Source organism: Athene cunicularia (assembly GCF_003259725.1).
Source record: "Athene cunicularia isolate RWA chromosome 5 unlocalized genomic scaffold, athCun1 chr5_part1, whole genome shotgun sequence".
In the NCBI taxonomy this organism is placed as follows: Eukaryota; Metazoa; Chordata; class Aves; order Strigiformes; family Strigidae; genus Athene; species Athene cunicularia.
In genome coordinates this window covers 32,456,668-32,477,364 of record NW_020799101.1, presented here as the reverse complement: position 1 = coordinate 32,477,364, position 20,697 = coordinate 32,456,668, and the positions used below count along the sequence as shown (strand labels likewise).

Sequence of the window (20,697 nt, the reverse complement as noted above, 5' to 3'; positions counted from 1 at the left end):
TCTGGCGGGCGGAGACCGGTGCTGGAAGGGCCGTCCCGCCCTGACGGCGCCTCGGGGCTTAAATCATCTTTACAGGCCGTGGGTGTTAGGGGAAGGGTCTTGTTTTGTCGTAAGTGAAGAGAGGTTAACGCCTGTGTTATATATGAAAGGGTTTATGCCCCCAGCGTTTCCGGATTAGAGACGTACAGGAGCAGCACTGCAAAATAAAGCAGAAAACTTGCTGACGGTTCCCTGTAGCTGAACATTTTAAGTGGTTTTATGCAAGTGTTCATTTTAAATTTTTTTTTCCTGCTGGAAACGTTGCTTTCCTTCCTCTTCTACAGAATAAAGAAGGTTGAGTAAAGGTGGTTAGGAAGCTCTTGCCACCATAGATTAGGAGTTTTGGTGAAGTGATGGCTTCAGTGAATAGCCCTAAAATATTAGACCTTTATATATAGCCTCCAGTTCTTTGTGAAATTCCTCAATGGGAGCGTAATCATTTGCAATCTGGCGTTTACAGTCTCTGAAAGATTATATTTTGAGATATTTTTTATATAGCACTCTTATGCAGCTGAAATTTTTACAGAGAATCACACCTCTGTTGGAAAAGGTATAAAAACCTTAAATGGTTGAAAAATATTGCTGTTGGAAATCAATTTTATTACCTGTAGTTACCATAAACTGAAATTAACCAAAGTACTAGTGAAATAGAGTTTGGGGATGGGATGTGTATAGAGGTACTGTTTCACTACAACTGAAAATGCATATATTTAACTTTAAAAAAAAAATATTTTCTCTTTACAGTTAGCAAATAAATACTGGGCTCCACATGTGAAGAAAAAATTGTCCTTTGATTCAAAGGTAAATACTTCAACTGGAATTGTGTTGGGGTGTAAAGGAATGAGGATCACCCCTTTTATGATGTGCCAACCTCCAATGGTGCTTATTTTATATAACAGTATAAGAGACTGCTTGGAAGGTCAGCAGTTGTTTAACACATAGTAATTTTTTATGTATTTCTAGTTTATAAATGCAGGCACTGTTATGAAAGCGTGCTATAGCAGTGCAGTTCTTTTGTATGCTATTTGTTCAGTTTATTTTGGCCTAGAACTTACAATAGTAAAATATCTTTGAGCATCTTCTTACTGAACTGTATACTTCTCTCTGAAAGCTTCTCAAGAGCTAAGTTCAGAGAACTTAGTGCTGTTGTGGTTGATATGTGTGTTTTGAATGTTTAAAATTTGGCATGATGTGTTTGGCTTTATGTTGGCTTTCTGTAGTGCAGGGTTCTTAAACGTTAGGTTTCTTTCCCTTGTGGGTATTTGTCTAAATCTCTCTTTACAGCCTCAGTTTACTCACTCTCTTTCTAGTATTTGTGGTAGTATCTGTCTGTTGTTGTTAGAACTAGGATGTACATAAGCAGCTGAATTGCCTCTCTGTCTTATGTGATGTCAAAGTATGCCTGTTGCAACAGATAGTGCAGATTCTTTCATTCCTGTTGGAAAAACAAGGTAAAAGTCTGGATTCGGTTAAATGTCGGTCAAAAGAAACTGACAGCAGATGATTGAGTTGATGCAGACTTGCATGATGACTTTTGAAGACTGTTCTTTAAATTCAACGGTAAGATTAACAATGAAAAAGTTTGGATATCTGTTTGACTTTCATATAAAAATCTCAGTGAACTGTAATTGTAGGTTATTCCTTCAGAATAACTTGAACAAAGGTCCTATCAATTTTCTCTATCTTTCTGTGCTTTCCCCGAAGTTGATTCACATTCTCTGTGAGAGTGTATGTTCATGAAGCATGGACTCTTCAGAGCTGAGACATAATTGTAATGTCATTTTTTATCACATAGCATTTTTAAATGCTTTATGAAGTATACCAGATTCTTAACCATTTTTTCGGAAATGTGCTTTCCCACAGGTTGTTGAAGATGTATACATAAAAGAAATTGTCAGGTCCAAGTAAGTATGCTAGTTACTTTCACTTACAGACAAGCATTCCAACGTTATCTGTACTGAAGTGGGTTTTCATGTTTCATAGAATATTTTAAAATGCATTAACATGTTAAAAGCAGATGAAAATTACCCAAGTGCATTTGAGTCATTTAATCATTGTGGTATTTCAAAGTCTGAATGTGGCAAAAAGAACATTCATGAGCTCGTAATCCTTAACTGATAGCTGGACATAATATTGTTTGGTTCCTTGGTCTGGTAGTCTGTTATGTTTTATGTTGGTTTTGTTGTGGTTATAGGAGGCTCATCCCTTCTTTTGTCCCTAAGGTATGTAAAGAAAAATATCAGTTGATTGTGCTGCCTGCTGCCTCTAGCTTTTTGCTCTTTTCCTAATTATTGTTACCAGGTTTATAAAGTGTAAGTCTCATTTCAATGAATTACAATGTTAGATGGGGGAGACAAAGAATTGAAGAATTCTGTGCTAATTGATTACCTTTTCCTTTTTAGGTTTGCTATTAGAAAGATAATGCTTCTTGAATTCAGGTAAGTTAATTGGAGTGAAATTTTAAGATATTTTTTTTTTCGTAGGAACCTGTAAAGATGAGAAGCAAATGCAGGGCAGTAAGTCAGTTTGAAGGTAGTACACTCACTTGTTTCTACTTACTATAGCCTTGAATTGTGTACCTAGGAAAATAAGTGAGGAAAGCTTAATTTAAGGAAGAAATAATTTCATAAACATAAAAACCATATCAGAATATCTTGGTTTATGATTCTGAATTTGTGTAAGTGAAGCACCAAAGAAAAGAGTATGAGTGAAATAGGTGAAAAACTTGGGTCTGTAATTTGAATGTGTCATTAAGCCTTAAATCAGAACTCGTTGAAGTCAGAGAAAGGTTTTGGATTAAATCTCTTACTGTGGGGGTAAAAATGAATTGTGCTGCAGCAGCATCACTAGCATTTTCCTCACTTGAAAAGAAATGGAAATCTGTTTAGAAGATTTTTTACAGCTACTTCAGACTTTCTTGGAAGAATGTATAAAGCATGTCTAAAATGATGTAAAATAAATATTTGCTAAATTTACATATTGAAAACCACAATATTTAGTGTTCTGTTTGGCTCTGTTTTATCTTTCACATCTTATGAGCAGATAGAATGAGATGGTTTTTGGTTGACATACATATTTCAGCCTTTTGAAACAAAAGATCTAAGTACCACTAACTAGAAAAGTAGGATAAACTTTCCTCCCGTTTTCTGCTTCTTTATGAGAAAATACAGGAAATAAAATATAAGCTATGGTTTAGAGTATGACAAATGGCATGCTGGTAGCATGACTTCTGGAATTTATATGCCAGCAATACCATGGAGTTAGAGGTTTTTATCCTTTCTGTGAACATTCTTAATGTTACCAGCCTGCAATGTAACTTTAGTACTTTCTGGTCTATAGCCCCATCTACTGCCATTTGTCCTGTAAGTCATTTTCTCTCTTTTCTTCCCCCCACCCCCACATCTGTCTGTCAGGCTCTCCTGTCTTCACACACATGAGATTTTCCTGTCCTTCTTTCCTGCTTACATACATTTATCCTCACTTGGGGGCATAATAGTATTTTTACTAAAGCTTATTGAAGTTTCTTGGAATTCCTGGGTGAAATGATGTATGGATTTTGGGGAGCTTTTCCCCTCCTATTGGCAGATCCAGGCTCTTGGGAAGAAATATGTATTTCATCTTGTATATGCCTATGAAGTTGTCTCAGCTCCATGTGAAGTTGTGCATTCTGGCTGAGCTCCCAGAAAGTGTAAATCCCAGTCTGACCATTACTGAGCCTTTTGCTCCTGATTACACACAGGTTCTCACTGCCTTTTTTTTTTTACCACCATCTGTGGTACTTTTCTTATCTGAAACTATTTAAGTAGCTTACTCTAAGACATCAGAAAAGTAAGCTGTTCAGAAATGTAAATATTTAAAACTGAGCTGCCTCATGAGGGGCCAAATGAATGGTAGAGCAGGCATTGAGTAAGGAATGGATGAGCAGCTTGTTTAGGAAGTAACCAGACTTTCCCCTTTCTGGTGGCAGTTACTAAAGTAGCACAAAGTGCAAGTGCAGTGTTGAGAATGATGGAATTTAGGGATTGCCTTCTCAGGAGTACCTATACTACGTAGCTTCAAAGGAGGTTAAAGGAGAGAGGCAGTTGTTTGTCCAAATAGCCTCTCAGCTCTAAGATCTAATTTTGAGTGTCTTCTCTGAGAAATGTGCCATAGTAATGAAGAAGAAATGCTTATTGCTGGGAATCTGCTATTTTCCAGTGTCCAGTAATTTTTTACCTTCTTGGAAACACTTAATCGCTTCCCTAATATTTAATGCTTTAATTTAGTCACACAGTAATCTAATATTTTTATTGCTTTTATATGATTAGAAGCATAAACTCTCTATAAAAAGTTTACTTTCTATAAAATTCTTGATTTTTTTATGGAGAAGAGTATTTAATGATACAACTACTGTTGTAGAGTAGTTGCTGTTTGCTAGGAAATGTGCATGAGACATTCAAAAGAATGTGTGTGACATTCTTTAGACAAGTGAAGTTTTTTCTTTTTTGTCCTCCTTTTGGAAAATCAACATGAATTTATGTTATGACTTTGTATTGAACTGTGGCTACTTGTTACACTTGAAAACCCTCTGGTGAATGTGTCTTCCTGATAAGAAACTTGTCTGTCTCTTGTAGCAGTTACCAAGTCTAAAAAGTTTTGCTGCAGTGACCTAGATGAGAGGTAACTTCAGGAACTACTCACAAACTATAAAGATAGCTTTATGGAGAAGGAGGAAAAAACCCCTGTGGATAACTGCTTTTTTGAATGAGTGACAGATTATGTGGGTGGCAGCAACTAATGAAATATTCTTTGTCTCTTCACAGCCAGTACCTTGAAAATTACCTATGGATGAATTATTCTCCAGAGGTGTCCAGTAAGGCATATTTAATGTCAATCTGCTGTATGGTGAATGAGAAGTTCAGAGAGAATGTCCCTGCGTGGGAGGTAACCAATTTCAATTACAGCTAGAATTGACTTTGATCCGCAAGTTGCAGCTTTTGTGGTGTGCTCACTTATACTGACAGAAGGTAGCAAGACTTGTAGTGTTAAAAGTAAATGGTACCTCAGCTGGAATGTCTCGTATAGTGCTTTAAAGCATGTTTCTTTATTGGGAAAGCAATGGACAGATGAAAAATCACCCGATTCCTGCTGATATGCAAGTCCTTTGTTCTGCTGTGATGCCCTTACATCATCATCAGCATTTGCTTTTTTTGGCACTTGACAAAAGTCAGACATTTGCAGAGAAGTTCTTGCTCTGTTATTGAAAGAAAAAAGGATTTTTATATCTGGGATATAGAAAGGCACCACTGGAAGTCCAACATATTATCTGGTAGTGTCTTGCTTAAAACCTGGGAATATGGTTTTGTAGCTTTCTTGCATGAAATTTTATACTAAGGTAATCTCTTTGCTTTTGTGTGTACTGTTTTTTTGTAATAATAGGTGTAGAAATAATTTAGTGTTTCTATAAACAGTCCACTACTCACAGGCCATCTCAATAACATGAGCATAGTTAGAAATGCTATGCAAGCATTATTTCAGAAGCACAGTTACTCCGATAGTGGTGACATTCTTTCGGTGCTGGCAAAGCACAAAGAATTGATAACTTGCTCATATGATGTCTGTGTCTTTTTTTGTTCTGGCATACGTGCTAGATGCAAAATGATGGGTGCATTTTCTTTACCCTTGTAAAGAAACAGTTTTGTCTCAACAATTGTTTGGTTTATCTTTTTCCTGCTGAGGTAGCTGAATGGGAGTTCTGTAACTGGTACTAATCTCTGGTGGTTTTTACCTGCTTGCTTTTTGCAGATCACTAAACAGCTGCTCTGATTTTGGCCATAATCTACCAATTCTCTTCCAACCTGTGTCATTTTACAGTAATTCTGTGCGATCACCAGTTGAACATTCCCACAATACAATCCACTCCATTTCTGCTTCTTGTTCAGTTTGTCCTGTGCATCACCTGTGTTAGACTGTGCAGAAGGCAGTAGTCCCACTAAGAGCATTCCCATAGCGTGAGGATCACTGGTCAGGAGGATATCATTAGTCTGTTTTGCTTGTTCTGCCAGGTCAGAATATATGAAAAAGAGAAAAACTAATCCTTCCTTTTATAGATTTAAATGGATTTGGAGAACTTAAGCTATGTTATGTGAATGAAGATTGAAATGATTTGCATCAACCTGACTCAAAATCAACTTCCTCTTCTATTCCTAGACATTCAAAAAAAAGCCAGAACACTTTCCCTTCTTTTTCAAATGCATACTGGAAGCATCACTGGTTGAAAATGACAGTGAATACTCTTTGCATGAACAGACAGTCCTGCTGCTTTTCCTTGATCACTGCTTCAATAGTTTGGTATGTTAAAAGTAACTGTAATACTTCCAGTGTGTTTATGCTGTTCTATGTTAATAGCATTTTAGTTTGAGCAATTTTTTCTTATGAGACAGATGAAGCAAAATTCCCCTTTAAGGAAGAAGATGGTACCAGAGGGCTTTTACCCCTCTTTGATTCTTTCTTTATCTCTCTCATCATGTTTGCTTTTCTCTGATACAAGGTCATAAAAGAGACTTGAAATTGGAGAATTGTCACTTACTGCAATTTAAAGGCATGTATTCAGCCTTATATTTGAAATGGTGCTTTAAAAATATGTATCTATATTTGAAAATGTGCTTTACACTTAGAATCAGATTACTTAGTGCTGTGCTCTTTTTAGTTTGGGAAATTACGCAAAATTTTTTCCATTAACTCTTGAGAAAGACAGTATTTTTTTCACTTTTGAAACCAGGTTTAGATAATACTTCTATCTGCACTTCTGAGTTAGTTTTAAGAAAGCATTGGATCAAGTTGTGGTCTTGATCTATAGTAAAAACACGGTTGCAGATCCTAAGTAGCAAGTATGGAGAATAATTTACAGTTATATGAATAACTGTTATAATTTACTGTTATATGAAACTACTCTTGTTACCTCTCTTGCTTTTTCTTTACTTACGTTGCACACAGGATATATCAGTCAGAATCAGGGTCTGCGCAAGTAAAGAAAAAAATTGTCTTGCAGACAGTTTAGAAAGTATATTATTTGATTTTTTGAAATTAGGAGTGATTATGGGAGCCAGCAATCATCCTGAACCTTATGTGTATAGTTTATTGAGGTAGTATTTTTCTGTAGTGTCTATGGTACAATGGATCTTCATTTTAAGGGAGGATTTGATAGTGACTCTATGGAATCTTGCTTGCAGAGCATATTTCTCATATAACGTGATATGGCAGTAAGTAAAAAAGTGCTTGTAAAACCTGTACTGCTATTAGAAGCTGCGCTTCTTTGTGAAATGCAGAACAGGATAATCACAGTAGTGTTTTAAGAAAGGAGCACTGAAATGTGAAGTTTCAGAATACTGAGAATGGAGTATTTGTCCATGAAGACATATCTAAGATGTTAATGGAAGTTTTTCAGTAGTTTAGGAAACACTGGTGAGGCCACACCTTGAGTTTTTTGTCCAGTTTTGGGCACCTCAATATGAGAGAGATATCGAGGTGCTGGAGCGAGTGCAGAGGAAGGCAATGAAGCTGTTGAAGGACCTGGAGAACAAATCCTGTGAGGAGTGATTGAAGGAGCTGGGACTGTTCAGTCTGAAGAGGAGAAGGCTGAGGGGAGACCTCATCACTCTCTACAGCTACCTGAAAGGATGTTGTAGAGAGGTTGGTGCTGGTCTCTTCTTACAGGTGATTAGTGATAGAACAAGAGGGAATGGCTTTAAACTGCAACAGGGGAGGTTCAGACTGGACATTAGGAAAAAAAAAATCACAGAAAGAGTGGTCAGACAGCGGAATAGGCTGCCCAGGGAGGTGGTGGAGTTACCATACCTGGATGTGTTTAAGGGTCGTTTGGATGTGGTGTTGGGGTATATGGTGTAGGGGAGAACTTGTAGAGTAGGGCTGATATTTGGACTCGATGATCCCAAGGGTCTTTTCCAACCTGAATGATTCTGTGAAAGAAAGAAAGAAAATTGGATCCAGATAACAGGCAGAGTTGGAGATCATTTTGAAACAACAGTTGAAATTACATGAATTATAGAGAAAATTAGTTCAGATAATGGGAAGAGTGTAGATAAAGTGGGAGAAACTTAAGGGCTTCAGGGGAGAAAGAATACTGTAAAAACCAGAGGAAACAGTCAGAAAACTCAGAAAACTCAGTTCAAGAAAAAGAAATGACTGAAGAAGAAACATCAGTTCTCATCAAGCTTCTATGCTGAAAATACTTACAAGGGTGAGTCCCCTGCTGAAGTACTAAGAACTGATAGAATTCATGAAAAGAACCTAAAATGCAAAAGTTGTCAACAGTTTTAAGTATTACTGGGTAGGGCCATGCTGCAGTTTCCTGTTAGGAAATGGTGAAATCTAGTACAAAACAACATATTTTGTCAGATGGTAACATACACTGATGTACTTTTGTTTGACAGGCATGTCAGAAAACAAGAATTTTTAAAAAGTTTTCTGTCTGTAACTTTCTAACAGGAAGTGGATTTGATCAGAGGTCAAGTGCAGCAGCTCATTTCCTTACCAATGTGGATGGCTCTACAACCTGTAAGCATACTACTATCTATAAACTGTCAAAGCAATTTTCCAGGCATTATCCAAGTCCTGTAAAGTGAATACTTATGGAATACTGTTACAGAAGTCTAATATTTAAAGCTGCCTGCATTGCTATGGAAGTATATTTTTGTGGGCTTAGTAAAATGATCTTTCTTGTTCGTTGTTAACTTCCATGCAGTTGTAATTAGTAATTATGTAATTTTAAACAAAACTAAGGTTTGTTGCTTATAGCTTCTTCAAGCTCTAATCTGTAGACAAGGTTTTGAGATCATAGGGATAAGGGAATGGAGCTGACATCTAGCCATGGCTAGACTCTTTCTTTTTTAATAAGAAAACTAGATTGTACTTTTATCTCTCATGAAAACAAGGATTCTTGGCGGCTGAATAACATTTTTTAACATTTCAGAAAAGACTGGAACAAGAGCTGAAAAAGACACCAAAACTAAGAAAATTCTGGAATCTAATTAAGAAAAATGATGAGAAAATGGATGAGGAGACCAGAATGCGGTATGTTACAGAAACCCTTTTTCCTGTTAAATCCATAGCCTGTAATGCATTCGTTGTGTTTCAGCTAAAATTAATAGTTTCAATAAGAAAATGTGGTTTTTAAGAAAGATGTGAAGATGGCAAACAAAGATGGATCATATATGGTCTCCCGGAAACTGTTTTGTTTTCCAGTAGTCTTAATGCAAAAATACTGTTATAAAACTTAATATTTTGTTTGATCAGTGAATTTGGGATACTGAATCTTAGAGCTATAGAATGAAAGGCATAAGAGAATATTCATGTAGTTACTTGTGCTAAAGGTCATGAAAAAATACATCTTTAGCTCTTAAGCAAATAGCTTATGCAAGTATTTGAATAAATTTGTGCATATCTCACCAAAGTTAAATGTTCCAGTACTTTTGTGTTGCAGTGTGGTAAGGTGTAGGTGGTGACATACTCTTTGACTCAGTAGAAGCATGGGTTGTTAATCAGTTCTGTGCCTAAAAATGTAGAGTGGTAATCTGTGCCTGAGTGCAGAGATAAAAGTTGTCATCTGAACAGTTTAGGTGTGTTTCAAAGCAACCTGCTACTGTTACATAAATTTTAAAGCAGCTAACTTTGTATTAGTGAAAGATACAATGTACTTCTAGTCTGCATTTACCGAATGTTAATGCTTTTGTCATACCTTTGTTTGATTTTAGAGCATATCGAGAGAGAAGATTTCTTTCACAGCTCATTCAGAAATTCATTTCTGTGCTAAAATCAATACCTGTCTCAGGTAACTGTGGTTCTTATCTTACTCTGTTATCTGGTAATCTGTTTTAAATTCTTTTCTGGTGTTGAAGCAACTGCTCCTTAGGATACTAACCTGAGGTTGGAGACCTTATCTGGATGAGGTTTTAGTGAAATCCATGCCTGTCTGCATGGTTTTGATGTCAAATTAGTATTCAAATCTATATGCTTTAAAAATTAAATAGCAGAAAGATACTTTAAACCTCTTCTGTTGAGAAGGGACTGGTACCGATATTCTTTATTGTGTGCTTACAGCCTTCTTACAGTGCTAAAGGATTTCATACATACTTAGATGTCTTGTTAAACAGGTGGTATAAATGCATATCATAAGACTGTTCTGTCAGTACCGTCGATTTATGGTAAGAACAAAAGCCTAAGTGAAGATTTGATTTGATTGCTATTGATTTATAAGTCATAGTGACAAGCAAAATTATATACTTGCCTGATTTAGAAAGGAAAAGTGTTTGTACAGGAAAGTGTTAGCCTTTTGACAATAAAGGCGTATTATGCTCCAAGCACAGCACAATTTTGGTTTAAATCACTTGCCAGAGTTCTGCTTTTGCTCTTAAGAGCTGAAGTTTGCTAGAAGTTTAACTGAGCTGTAAGGGGAAATTCTGTGTATTGTGGCTTCATCAGAAAGGAGACCTATCCCATCTGTATTCCCAGCTATGGGACCTGTTTTAGGAAAATTTACATTAGCAGTTCTTAGGAGGCTTTAAAAAAATAGATATTTGTTAAAGCAGACTTTGTGTTGTGTTTTGACATGATTCTAAAGGCTTCCTAGCAGTCAACACTGAGTACCTTTGAATATTGTCAAGCCCTTTTGCACATTGCAGCTTTTAAATAGGTATTTTTGAGTTAAAGGTTCTTAAAAGGCTTACCAGGCCATTAGTATCTTGTGGAAGTGCATTTTTGTATGTCAGGTTGGTTGTTTTCAGAGTGGATAAAATCTTTCTTATATCCAAAAATTTTCTGGTTTGCAATGAAAGAAGGGATTATTTCAGAAAGAGAAGAATGTGCTAGTTAACTTTTTAATCCTGTTAAAAGCTAATACTGGTACATTAATAGCACTTACTACATCTTAAAAGAATAGTTCAAGCAGAAATATATTGTGGTGTGGATCAATTGCAAAATATTTTTTTTCTTTGAATATAGGGCCTATTTCTATGGACAAAGTTCATTATTGTGAGAGATTCATTGAACTCATGTTAGATCTTGAGGTAAGTGGTTTCAGCCTGTTTTAAGGTGTACTTTTCTAGGTTTTAAATGTGTAAAGTTGTTATTACAGCTTTATTTCAGTTAGCAGGTGGTCACAGTTGTGCATATGGTTGTTTGATAGTGGTTTTCTGTCTGTAAATAGGTTGTAGCAGTGCATTCACACTGGGAACTGACTAGTAATATTTGTAAACCAGATGAACTGTTAGAGAAAGCTAGGACCCTAAACTGCTCAGTGAGGAACGTTTTATTAATTGGAGGAGTGTTAATAATTTTGGCAATGGATGAAAACATGTGATGCTTTAATCTGCTAGGAATAACCCAGAATTATTCTTCACAGTGTGTAATAAGGTCACTTAAAGTATCTTTCATGTTGTAGGATATAATCCCATAAAGCGTTATTAGTTCTGAAATGCAAACTATTTATGTTTGACTAGGATTCATTATTTGGAAGTAACAGTTCTGGTGATCTGGGTTTGTTACAGAAGGAAGCCTAGCAAGGTTTTGTGAAATTTTTCAGCAGGTATTGAGAAAGTGGGACAATTTTAAGCTTCACAGTACCAGAATTAAAAATAAAAGACATTAATTTACAACTTCTCACATGGGTAGCAATTTATTTAAAATAACTTCTTATTTAGATGACATTCTGAAATAAGACAGTTTTCTGAATCAGTAAGCACAGGGAACTTCAAAATGGATTGATCTTGAGCTTGTACAAGCTAACTGTCCTCTGCTAAATTGCTTAAGCAGCCTGTGCTTGTAGTTGCAATAATCTTTTAAATTAGAACTTGTTATTTTATGGCTATGATATGGTCTCATAAGAGAAAATACATAATTGGAGTTAAACTTAAGTCTGGCTGTTAGCCAAAATACTTAGAGGCAGTACATTTAATGTTGTTTCTTGCTAGGTATTACAGGAAGTTTACTATTCAGACAGTTTATGATGACTGTTTAAGTGACTGGAACAAGCGAATGAGAAATTAGCTGTAAATCCAAGTTTTTCTGCCTTGGTAGGATGTCCTGTGTAAATGGGCATTCTTACTTATGTTGAGGCCTTTTTCAAAATATTACTGTTTCATATTACAGTGTACAGACTGCCATCAAAACTTGCTGTTACTTTGATAATTTGAAAGGAAGGACTCCATGGAAAGTTCTTAATGGTTTCCTGAATTTGTTTTTTTTTATTGTGCAGGGCAATTAACGTTTTCTACTACTAATTCTTCTGTTTTCTTTGTCTTGGTTCTAAACACTGTGTTGATGCTTTATGGCTTTTTAAATTCAGTCTGTAGATTCCATTGAGAACAACTCATTTTTCCGTTGAATTGTTGAGGTCTCCTACTGTATGCTGCTGAACAGTTGCTACATATAGCAGGTTAATGTATTTATATTGAGAATAAATGATCTGTTTTGTTTACAGAAGCTTTTATAGGTTTTCAGTTAAGATATGAAAAATTCTTAGATCTAATTTGAGTATTTTTCAAAGAATAGAATATACCATGTCATATTTAGAAGAAATACAGTTTGCAGTTATCGGAAAGACAAGCTTGAAATTAAATGAGTACCACAACCAAACATTTAAAACTATGTTGCAGCAGTTTTGCATATCTTTCGTAGCACACAGACACCTAGTAGTAGAGTAATTGCTTTATTTAATTTACTTTTATTACTGTCAGGATGCAATCTCACTAATGGCAAGTTTGTGCTGTACTCCCAGTCATAATAAAAGGCTGTCTTCATAGAAACCTACCTGCATAAAAACAGTGTCTGGGCAAACATAAACGCTGCTTTAATATGGGAACCTCTGTTAGGGTATTGGGTATGTAAATAACTGTGCAGCAGTCTATCTTGACATGCTTTCTTGAAATGAAAAATTCTGAGAAACCAGGATTTCATTAATTTTGAAGAATTGCTTGTATTAACATGAGGTGGTTTGCTACAGGCTTTGCTTCCCACACGGCGCTGGTTTAATACCGTTTTGGATGACTCACATCTTGTTGTTCACTGTTACCTGTCCAGTCTTGCTAAAAGAGAGAAGGAGGGTCATCTTTTCTGCCAGGTGAGATACAAAGTTGTTGAAATTAACTTTCTCATTCTGATGTGGCTCCGAATACTGCAATTGTTCTGTTTTGTATTTGTTCGTTAAGACAGATTTTCCTGATGGATACAAACTGCATGTTTATTTAAATCCTTCAGACAGTAGTTCTTTCTTAACTCTACCTATTTGTGTGACTGCTCTTACATTTTTGGCTTTGTTTTTGAACAGTTCTTAAAAGTACAGCCTAGAAAACTGTGCAGCTTCTGGTGTATAGCAGAAGCTGTTACCAATACTTTCCTCTGTGCTTTGTTTTGACCTCAGACTGTTCTACGGTGCAGCTGTGTTTCACTGCTGTCCTTCAGTTAACTCAGTCATAGACAGTATATTGTTTTTTATGGCTGTGCTGTAATTTCTATGGCTTGTAGATGAGATACCTAAATAAAACTCTTTTGTGTGTCAGCAAAGTATAAAATTTAGATACCACTCCTTAGTGCATTTCTTCAAGAACTTTGAGGAGCTCTTGTTTGTGCATGGTGCCCAGATTTGTCCTCTTAAATTATGGTTTTGTTGGTGGTATGGTGCCTCTTATTGTTGATCACTAATTTATATGGATGATGTCTCAGCTTTTAGATATGCTCAAATTCTACACTGGCTTTGAAATCAATGATCAGACTGGAAATGCTTTGACAGAGAATGAGATGACAACAATTCACTATGACAGAATTACTTCTCTACAGGTAGGCAGAGAGTGGAGTGCTTATCGGAAGAAAATGATGTGATTGTGTTGTTTCAGTCTAGTTTGCATCTGGAATAGACATTTAGTTATTTCACAAAGGAAACTTCTTTTCCTACTGAGTTACAGGAATAGTTTTAACTTGACTTTCTATACCTTTTTGAAGACACTTAACACTGCAATGTTATGTGTGTGACTGACTAAATAATATGTTCTAACAAAGAACCACTTCTGATTTGATACTGTGGAGGTGAACTACTCCCGTTAAATCTATTCAGAAGGTAAAATTAAGTGCTGTAGAAACTTAACTTACGATTATGCGATAGGTGGCACCATTTCTTCAAGATCAGTACACACATATGGTAGCAATAAGAGTACATAAGAGACACAATTCACATCACTTGTAGTCATGTAAAGATAGTTACACTTTTCAGAATTTTTCCTATCAGTTTTAACAAAAAAAAAATCAAGGAAGCCTAGTTAAATTAAACTTGTTCCTTGTTTTTCTTAGTTGTCTGCAAGGCTACATGTCTGCCCCCTTATGTTTTAATGACAGAACAAATGCTGATAGGAGGGTGTATAAAAAAGATACTGTGTCAAAAGCACAGGACTAATAAATAAGTGGTGTTAACTAAGAAAAACTGATATTTCACCTGGGTGTTATTTCTATCCTGGTAATGTCAAAGGGTGCTATCAGATGAAGATACGTTTTTGTGTAAATATTTAGATTGTTATTAAATTGTTTCGTTAATGTGCTTACATTCAGTTTTTGGGCGTGGGTCTTTTGTAGAGAGCTGCATTTGCACATTTCCCGGAGTTATATGACTTTGCACTCTCAAATGTAGCTGCAGTAGATACTCGTGATTCCCTAGTGAAGTTATTTGGACCCCTTAGGTAAGTTATCAAAATGAAATTTAACATGAAATTGAAATTCTTTGTTCTCAGTATGTTTTAATTTAACAAATTTCTAGACTTTTTTTCTTTCTGACTTCTCATGTGCCTTTTCATGTGACTTTCTATCTTGCCATGGTGCCTTTACATCTGCTGAAACAGGGAGACGGAGAGAGTTTGTATCCAGTAGTAATGAAGTAGTAGAATTCCAGTATAAGAAAAATATTTTTAATTTTCTTTTTTTTCTAATGAGTGTGAGAAAGCACTAATGTTCTGGAAAATATTTAGCTGCTTAAAGTAATAGTAGCAGTAATTGACTTAGAGTAGTTAACCTGTAACTTCTTAAATTCAGTATTTTTGCTGTTCTGTACAAAAACTACAACAGAAATCGTAGAGGTATACCACTATATTAACTGGACTGTATTCCAAATGCTGTGATTAAAAGGATAACAGTCTGTATTTTGACAAAGGCGATGTGTGCTTTGTTGTTTTGTACTGGTTTCAGGAACATGTCTTGAAACAAGAAAAAGTATTCCCACCTCACTCTTTATTTCCTCTGAGTGGTTCAGTGTATGCCTGTGGCTGAACACGCCACACCCGTAGAAGTGCTCTAGAGCGCTTTGTAACAGTTCCAAAAGTAAATATTTTAAATATTTCCAAGGGCACTTAGAGCACTGCTCGGTAATTGTTGGTCTGTGCTGAAGGTGACGGTGGGGATTTTCTCTGGGTAAGAGGAGCGGGCCGTGGGGCGGGTGTGACAGGCCTGTGTTTTCCCTCCCGCTGTGCAGCTCGCGCGTTCTCCACCAGGTGGCGTCGCACCTCTGCCTGCTGCCCGCCCTGCCGGAGGGGCAGGACTCCGGCTACGACAAGGACTTTCTGCTCGAGCTGCTGGTAAAAACGCAATTCGTACTGCTTGTAATTTGGGGTTTGCCAACTCAAGGTGTAGCTAAACCTAGCAACTACCCTGTAGTAAAGTAGCCGTTTAGGACCTCTTGCTGAATCCTGTGAACCACAGGAGTGTTGTAGTAGTAAAAGGGGTGCTAAGATGGGATTTAATACTATATAAATTAAGCATTTGAAAATGTGTATTTATAAATGTAGTTTCCGTGAGAAACTAGTATGTGTGCTTATGGTGTAATTGTAAAGGTCAATAAGCAACAACATTTTTGAGCAACAGTTTTGAGTTCTTCTGGAGAAGTTCTTAGCAACCCATGTGTCCTTTTTGAAGAAACCCACTAAAGTAGATCTAGATATTCAGTATCTATTTGATTCCATAAGGCCATTTGAAATACAATTTGATGCATGTAGTGGGGTTTTTTTGGATATTCAGTGCATAACAACATTACAGTAGGCTTCTAATCTTCTATCAGTATTGGAATGGTATCGTTGTTTTTTAAAATCTTTTTTATGGGCTGATTTTGTGGATGGATTTTTTTCTCCCAAAGGGGGAATTAAGAGTAGCTGTTGCTGAGTGAGCAGTGTTAGTTAGCTATTGGCCATATGTTTACTGGAATGAAAAATAAATTTTATTTGAAGTTGATTTTCTGCTAAGCCTTGACTGAATATTTTCAGTTCTGTTGTGCCATTTTTGGTCTGCTGAGATTGTTTTGACTCTAGTACTATGATAGTCAGACTCTGTGTTTGTTCATCTTCTGATGTCACTATATGCATTTAGTTATATTTAATTTTAAAAAAACAAAACAGCACTTTAATAAAAGAGACAAGATGGCAAGTGACCACCAGCAATCTTATGGATTAATATATATGTTTCAAAAATAGCTTTATTGTCTGATTTTGACTTACAGAAGTTTCAAATGCATCCTTTCTTTAGGTTTCCCGTCATGAGCGACGAATATCTCAAATCCAGCAACTCAACCAGATGCCTCTTTATCCCACAGAGAAGATTATTTGGGATGAAAACATTGTACCAACTGAATATTATTCTGGAGAAGGTATGATTAGTAGTTCAGTAAATGCTGAAGAGGACAGTAAATGTTGCAAAAAAAGTAGTTCTGATGTCTGTGTTTATTCTGTGTTTGGAACTTATATGCAGTACTTTTGGCATTTTCCATTATCTTAGCATAAGGTCAGCTTTTTTTGAGTTGTGAATCAGAACTCTGAGATGAAATTTTTAGCAAATTTATAGCACCTTAAAAATCCAAAGGTCCGTGTTTACACAAATACATGTATTTGATTCTCATCTGAGTAACAGATGTGCTGTACCACCAGCTGTGGCACAGGCAGTTACTGTGAGGTGAAACAGGTTGTAAACATGCAGCAGAAAAAGCTTTTGCCTGTGCTTTGCTTTTAAATGTGTTCAAGACAGCCTTTTAAAAATGAAAAAAAGAGTGGTGGTGGTAGGAATTAATTATTTTCCTCTTTTTTTATCAAAGTAGAAGTGTACGTTTAGTCACTGAAAGATAGTATATGCACTCACTAAGTTCAAAACCTAGTGTTCTTGTTCAATGTGCTCATGGGCAAGGAAGCAAACTGCAGGTATTGCAAACCAGGAATTATGTAACTTTAAGTCTCACAATAAACAGCACGTGTATTTTTGTGTATCTACTTTAAAAAAATATTTTAATGTGGATCATGAGAACTTTAATTAGGAATGTGAAAATATCAATTTGGAACACGGAAATTCCAAATAACAACATATATCTTCAAAGACTACTATAAAGTATGTTTCTGGTTTGAGCAGTGAGTATTCTGCACCTTCCTCCGTGTAGTTTTGATTCAGAGTGTTTTTTTGTGTAGATGTAATCCTCAAGTTTAGAATAAATTAGGGTTTGGTTTTGATAAATTATCTGTGAACAAGTATTAATGGGAAGAAAATTAGTTTTGAAATTTGACCCCTTTAGGCAGGGTTATAGACAACAAATGATCTTTTTCAAAACAGATATGATAAACACTATCTAGAGATCAGCCGAAGAATAGATAGTTATGTTTAGTATACAAGTAGTTAAAAGTTGATTGATTCTCTGAGTAATAGATCTCCTGATGGGGTTTATCCTTTAAAACAAACAACAACAAAAAACAAGACACACACACCCCACACCCAAAACAAAACAAGCAAAAAAAGACCCCCAAACCAGGGGTGATTGCTGTTATTTCTAGGAAATTTAAATATAAACCAAGATTATTTAAATTTTATTTTGTATTTTGGTGAACACCACATAGATTGTTCTAATCATCTGGAACATTCAAGTTCTTAAGTAAAAGTCAAGGTAGCTTTACTGTCATTCAGACCATATTGGAAGGCTGGCTTTGCAGTACTTAACTTATTCCTGCAGTCTGTATTTATTTTGTGTTTTATTAGCCAAATATATTAATCACAATATATGTGTTACTGCTGGGACAAGGGGGAAGAGCAGCTCATCACACCTATTTCAGTGCTGTTTTGTGACTTCTTGATAATGCATAAAAGAAATTTTATTAATGGTGAAATGTAATTCTGGCAAGTAGCAGTGGTTGCTAGTGGAAACATTTCCTCCTTCTCTGGTGAGGTCTTTTGCTATTATTATCCTCATATTGATAGCACTGTTGTGAAGCATTTCTGTTGCTGTCAGACTGTTAAAAGTAGTTTTCTGGTTTGTTTCTCTTAGTTTCAGGTTACACTTTCTCATTTTAATCTCCATGTATTCTCCAGCCCTAATTTGAAACAAGACAGTTCTGGTTTTGTGGTCTTGGGGTTTTTTGTGTCTCAGCAGTAGCTAAATTCTTTTGGTCTAAATCTTAAATAGGAGTAATTCTAAAACTTAAATAAGAGTAGTTTAGCCCAAGGAAGATAAGAGTATCATTTCTACTTCCTTTTAAAAGAGGGAAGAAGACTATCTGTCTGATAAATGCTGTGCAGCCTAAAAGAGGTGTTACTTCAGGCCCTGCCCTTTGTGCATATAACTAGCTTTACAGGACAGGGTTTGTTGGTGCTGGGTAATGTGTTAAAGTATCTTATCACCATGAGGCTTTCCAGAATAGAAATAACTGTGTTGTGCCACCTTTCTTCACTGCCATTGTATCTTGGTGCATGTGAGGGCCAGTAGGTAGCACGTATACCAGTGAAAGGTTTCAAGGCTAATATTGCTAGTCAGAAAACCATGATGCTTTCACAGGTCTTGGAGCATAGTCCAGTAATGTTAAATGAGTAACACAGAAGAATTTTTATTATAGAAAATTTACATCTGAGACTACCCTAAAGCTATAAAAGCTTTAGGACCTATCTAGGAGTTTTAACGCTCCTTGTTTAGTTATATCTAATCTTCACATATTTTCATTCTCAAAAAAAAAAAAAAAAAAAAATCAAAAAAAAAAAAAAAATTAGTAACATAAAGTTCTGAGGAAAGTTGTGTATTAAAATTTGATTTTTTGGCTTAAAACTTTTTTCTACATTAATGATTTTTATGGCTTCTACTAAATATAAATTATTGGAATTGTGGAATTGTTAGATAATGCATGTTTTTTGTTACTTAATGGGCCTTTTTCATCATTATTTAATGCTAGCTTAATTGTTATATTTGCAAAGTACCATTACATTATCCTACACTTGATTTTTATACAATCAATTTTGTTGTAGTCTGAATACAGGGAAGGATTCAGTCTTTAAAAATTTCACTGTGTTTATTGCCGGAAGGGTGAAAGTTCCTTTCATCTTGTGCAGGTTGATTTATAGAAAACCTGAAAAATATGTGCTTTTTAGTGGCATATATTTATAAAAGGAGTCATTCTTAGAATCTCCCAGGATAATGTGTATGGCAGTTATAGAATAAGGTGTGTATATATTTATAAATTTGTAGAACCAATGTATTAATTAATCTTCATTTATTCATCAAATACCTCTTCCCTCCCACCCTTACCCTCTTAGGCTGTCTTGCACTTCCCAAATTGAATCTCCAGTTTCTGACTCTTCATGACTACCTGCTGAGGAACTTCAATCTTTTCCGCTTAGAGTCTACCTACGAGATCAGACAGGACATTGAGGATAGTGTCAGTAGGATGAAACCATGGTAATATTTATTAACTGCTGCAAACCAGTCAGTTCTTCAATTGAAATCAAAATGCATTCAAGAATGAGTAACTGATACTGTGTATATACTAAATATGTAGTAACAAATGTATTTTTAATTATTGCATAGATACTATGTTTTATACTAACTTCTTCCATAAGGTGTTGCCATCTTGTGGGATGATTTCTGTAAGGGTGTGTTGATGTGTGTCCCTGTAGATGTGTTAAGGCAGTATGTTGGATGCTAACAACCAACCTTTGTTGTGTTAAGATGGATTGAGTTAGTGTTCCAAAAGTACTAAACCTTGGCTGACATTACAAAATCTGGAAACTTACTACCAACTCTTCTGGTTTATGAGATGTGTTACTGAGTATGCTTGAATTTGCCATCTGTCACATTTTGATCCTCTTTAGATTTCAAGGGATCGTTTGGTGTGATATCTCTTATACTCAGTAGTTGTTTTTCTCTATCTGAGTTTGTATTTTTATAATGCTAGCATATGACTTTGTTTCTTGAAGTATAAGTCAGTTCATATTATGCTTCAGTTTTAAAATGCAGAATTATGTACATCTACTTCAGCAGCATGTAAAATTAAGACTTCTACTTTTGTATTAGAGCTGACTGAGGTAAACTGTTCAACAGTTTAAAAAAAAAAACCCTGAACATGTTATCAGATAATGACTGACAAAACTTTGGTGTTTGGGAATTTTTGGGGTTTTTTTGTTTTTTGTTTTTTTTAGGTTATCAGAATATGGAGGTGTGGTCTTTGGTGGATGGGCTAGGATGGCACAGCCCATTGTCTCTTTCACAGTGGTGGAGGTGGCAAAGCCCAATATTGGTGAAAACTGGCCCATGCGAGTAAGAGCAGATGTTACAATTAATTTGAATGTCCGAGATAACATCAAAGATGAATGGGAAGGTACTTATATTCTTTGAAA

At 35.7% G+C, this 20,697-nt stretch overlaps 2 protein-coding genes across 2 annotated transcripts in view; both read left to right on the top strand.

Annotated features, from left to right (window-relative positions):
* ZNF770 (zinc finger protein 770) overlaps positions 1 to 948 on the top strand; it is a 19,433-nt gene extending 18,485 nt beyond the window's left edge. Inside the window, exon 3 of the transcript XR_003398550.1 lies at positions 939 to 948. The gene's annotated coding sequence lies outside the window, so the exon portion shown is untranslated. The remainder of the gene's footprint in view (positions 1 to 938) is intronic.
* The window catches only part of AQR (aquarius intron-binding spliceosomal factor), a 53,607-nt gene continuing 33,693 nt past the window's right edge, over positions 784 to 20,697 (top strand). The window contains exons 1-16 of the mRNA XM_026850072.1: positions 784 to 840; positions 1,903 to 1,943; positions 2,442 to 2,477; positions 4,842 to 4,962; positions 6,229 to 6,369; positions 8,527 to 8,595; positions 9,011 to 9,111; positions 9,792 to 9,868; positions 11,038 to 11,102; positions 13,037 to 13,153; positions 13,756 to 13,869; positions 14,656 to 14,759; positions 15,545 to 15,647; positions 16,588 to 16,708; positions 19,618 to 19,759; positions 20,500 to 20,678. Coding sequence (XP_026705873.1) covers positions 2,461 to 2,477; positions 4,842 to 4,962; positions 6,229 to 6,369; positions 8,527 to 8,595; positions 9,011 to 9,111; positions 9,792 to 9,868; positions 11,038 to 11,102; positions 13,037 to 13,153; positions 13,756 to 13,869; positions 14,656 to 14,759; positions 15,545 to 15,647; positions 16,588 to 16,708; positions 19,618 to 19,759; positions 20,500 to 20,678 — 1,471 coding nt within the window. The 5' untranslated portion in view covers positions 784 to 840; positions 1,903 to 1,943; positions 2,442 to 2,460. The remainder of the gene's footprint in view (positions 841 to 1,902; positions 1,944 to 2,441; positions 2,478 to 4,841; positions 4,963 to 6,228; positions 6,370 to 8,526; positions 8,596 to 9,010; positions 9,112 to 9,791; positions 9,869 to 11,037; positions 11,103 to 13,036; positions 13,154 to 13,755; positions 13,870 to 14,655; positions 14,760 to 15,544; positions 15,648 to 16,587; positions 16,709 to 19,617; positions 19,760 to 20,499; positions 20,679 to 20,697) is intronic.